We start from the raw sequence: 3954 nt of genomic DNA, 5'->3' as shown, positions 1-3954 counted from the left end.
TATATATATATTGTTGTTCTACTAGAGACTGCTTTGTTATTTAAGTAAATACCATAATCAGTGGATATATATTTTATTGTTATACTAGAGACTGCTGAAGCACAGTAAACCAGGTCAGGTGTATGTAGTTGTTTGCGATGTGGTCAGTACGGGGATTCCCTACAGCGACACATTCTCTGTAAAATCTCACTACTGTTTATCAAAAGTTGCCAGCAATCAGTGCAGACTTTGTGTCCATGGCAACATTCAATACAAGAAGTCTGTCTGGGGACTTGTGAAATGTAAGAAACACCATATCATTGTGTGTAACATAAGGAATTGCACTGAATAAAGTTATCACAGAAAACACACATGCTTCAGAATGAGAATAACATTATACCCAGAAATACACTTTGATCAGACATTTGAGAAGTATAATCTGGAAAATATATCATTCATGACATTATACTGGGTTTATTCTTCTATTTAACACTTCATTAAAGTAATACACCCATTATGATAGTTATCTTAGTTATGTCTTCACCAATGTCACACAACCATTATCATAGTTATGTCTTCACCAATGTCACACAACCATTATCACAGTTGTCTTCATCAATGTCATACAACCATTATCATAGTTATCTTCATCAATGTCATACAACCATTATCATAGTTATGTCTTCATGAAAGTCATACAACCATTATCATAGTTATCTTCATTAAAGTCATACAACCATTATCATAATTGATGTTAGTTATGTCTTCATTAAAGTCATACAACCATTATCACAGTTATCTTAGTTATGTCTTCATCAAAGTCAAACAACCATTATCACAGTTATCTTAGTTGTCTTCATTAAAGTCATACAACCATTATCACAGTTATCTTAATTATGTCTTCATCAAAGTCATACAACCATTATAACAATTGATTTTAGTTATATCTAGAAAAAATGCTTTATTTGATAAAGGAAAATAAAAGTAACATTTAAGGTTCTGACAATTACTTTAACTTTAGTATGTTTTTATGTCTTAAAATATCTAATATTAGGAACTTTTTTTGCAGCTCTTATAGAAAAAAGTGCTATTCAAGGACTACAGGATTTCTGTGCTGACTTAGGTAGGTAATATAATATGTTTCTCATTATTGAACATCCCTTCACAGCTTTCGAACTGGGAGAACCTGAGTATGCCTTTCCAAGATCAGGGCTTCTCTAATAAGTTTTTATGGAGTGAAGCTACCAAATTCATGAGACTTTTTCTTGAAGACAACTTAGTAATTTTATTATCTTTTAATTCTCTCTACCGACCACGTCACCACTTTGTACCAGTTTAAAGTCATTATAGTTTTAATACTACTAACTTTTAATATAGTATGTATATTTTCACAAAATTTGGCAGATTTTCAATAAATCAGATATTTTAATGAAGTATGTTTGATAAAGATTTGTACATGAATATATCAAGTCTTTTTTTGACTAGTCCGAGTGCAAGGTGATTTTCACGTTAAGATTAAAAATGCTTTTCTTCATCTCAAAAATCTTTGCGTAATTTATATAACCTCGTAAATACATTTCAAACATTTGTTTTCAGTAAAACTTTATATTTTATTTGTTATTTTCTCTACTCGAACTCTCTACAAGGTTGGTCAATTTGACCGATCTTGTAACCACCCAAAAATATTAAAATAAATCTAAATTACCATTTTTTTCTTTCTAGAATGACTTCAGATTATAACATAAAACTACATTCGTTTATTCTAAGTAGCTTTAAACTTGTAACAGTGTACATTTATTTATACTTACATTTTATTGTTTTTTGATTGCCCTTTGAACTGTTATTCACAACATTATATGTTGTAAATCACTTGGGGAACATGTTGCTCACATTACGCTATCGAATTACATTACCCACAAGCCACTCAGAGCTGCTCGCATGCATGCCTCTTGAAACATTTTTATTATATTATTATTATTTATCTTACCTAATATAACTTTAACTAACCCAAAGAGATTCCTATTTTTACATTTTAGTTACTTTTATAATAATAAAGAATATAAATCAAAAACAGGGAATAAAGTACTTACCTGGGTCGTCTTTTTTTTTTCTGTCAACTGTCGATGACACTTAAACCTACTTTTTTATACTAATGGTGGTAATGCACTAAATAATATTTATTTATTTAATTAAATAATGCACCAAAAAACACAGAATAGTGATATCCAAAAATTAGACAATTTCTCATAACTATCACAATTTTTCTGGCTTTCTAACTATATAACAAGAATCGTTACAAATTCATCCAAGCTAGTTGTTATCTTTCCCACAGGAACAAAGCTTATACTAACAGAGAAATTGACAGTTATCTGTTCAGAAAACAAGGTAATATAATACGTCATTTGATAGATGAAAACCCTGGCTTTCTATTGGTTATATATGTATATAGTATTAAGCGTAAGAGAAAACTTGTTAAACACGTGTATATATGTGTGTGTGTGTATTAATATTTTTTCTTATGTGTGTGTATATATATGTGTGTGTGTATTTAAATTTTGCTGTATGTGTGTGTATATGAAAATCTGAATCAATTTGGTTGACTGATATAATTTTTTAATTTCAAAGGTCAACATTCTGGTTGTTAAATTTATGTCTTCTCATGGAGCATTTTTTTTCTCAGCACTATTGGAATTATTAAATGTTATTGATCAAACATTTTGTTACTGATTTCTTGATATTTCCACTACAACAGAGGTCGCTCTCAACAAAGAAGCCGACTTGATGGATCAGCAAACAAAGAAGAAACGGCAACGTCGCAAGCGAGGCAAGATTGTGGACTTTTCCAAAGTAGATTCTCTTAGCAGATTACAAACTCAGACCTATATCAAGAAATTATGTAAGTATTAAAACAGATTATGTAGATTATTATATAACCAGACCTATCTCAGGAAGTTACGTAACCATTAGAACAGATTATCTAGATCATTACATAACCAGACCTATCTCAAGAAGTTATGTAACCATTAGAACAGATTATCAAGATCGTTACATAACCAGACCTATCTCAAGAAGTTATGTAACCATTAGAACAGATTATCAAGATCATTACATAACCAGACCTATCTCAAGAAGTTACGTAACCATTAAAACAGATTATTTAGATTGTTTCACATCCATACTTATCTCAAGAAGTTACGTAACCATTAGAACAGATTATCTAGTTCATCACACATCCAGACCTATCTCAAGAAGTTACGTAACCATTAAAACAGATTATTTAGATTGTTTCACATCCATACTTATCTCAAGAAGTTACGTAACCATTAGAACAGATTATCTAGATTGTTACACACTTACAAGTTTGTTAGGAAATTATGTAAACATTAGATGATCAAAAATTGAAATAAGTTATACTGTAACATTTTTTTTCTTGTCCGTGTTAGTAATTAGAATGGAGAAACACAAGAAATAACATAGTATATTTTTAATAAATGCACCAGTTGTAATAGGAAGCTTTAAGTAGCTAAAATATATTCGATCAAAATATCCTCGAATGAAATTGGAAAGTAAAACGAGATTTAGAAAAACTGAACTTTCTTGTAAGTATTATTTATCCATAAAAGTGTAGCTTGTGTTGAAGAGTTATTGATTTTATTTTTGTGTATGTCCGTACACATATCAATGTTAGTTAGGCATTTTTCTTTTCCAGCTTCTTACTTACCAGGATTAGAAAGTGAAACTTTTAGGCCTTCTTCGGATCTTATCACTAAAGTTATTCTGACCACGTAAGTTATTTTACATTGCCAAGGAATGATTCATTTTTGGAACATGACGTAATTTTGTGGATCAGTGTAACCTTATTAGTTTGTATACTAGATTTCTGTCTAGGCTACTTCTAAAAATCTTGTTTCTAAGTTATTTATAATCTTTACTTAACATCATATTTCTGTTTGGGGGGTTATGTATATATATATA

General features: G+C 29.9%; 1 protein-coding gene across 1 annotated transcript; it reads left to right on the top strand.

The window, feature by feature from the left end:
- Positions 1 to 88: 88 nt before the first annotated feature.
- LOC111084524 (GRAM domain-containing protein 1C-like) lies at positions 89 to 3789 on the top strand (the record flags this gene model as incomplete). The annotated part of the gene is made up of 4 exons (XM_022381218.1): positions 89 to 281; positions 1049 to 1102; positions 2732 to 2875; positions 3689 to 3789. Coding segments are annotated over 4 exons (471 nt in total), but the record flags the coding sequence as incomplete, so codon positions are not given.
- Positions 3790 to 3954: the final 165 nt, after the last annotated feature.

The sequence above is a fragment of the Limulus polyphemus genome, unplaced genomic scaffold, assembly GCF_000517525.1.
Source record: "Limulus polyphemus unplaced genomic scaffold, Limulus_polyphemus-2.1.2 Scaffold77944, whole genome shotgun sequence".
Lineage (NCBI taxonomy): Eukaryota > Metazoa > Arthropoda > Merostomata > Xiphosura > Limulidae > Limulus > Limulus polyphemus.
Note: the sequence above shows the minus strand (reverse complement) of the source record. Positions and strands in the feature narration are given on the sequence as shown.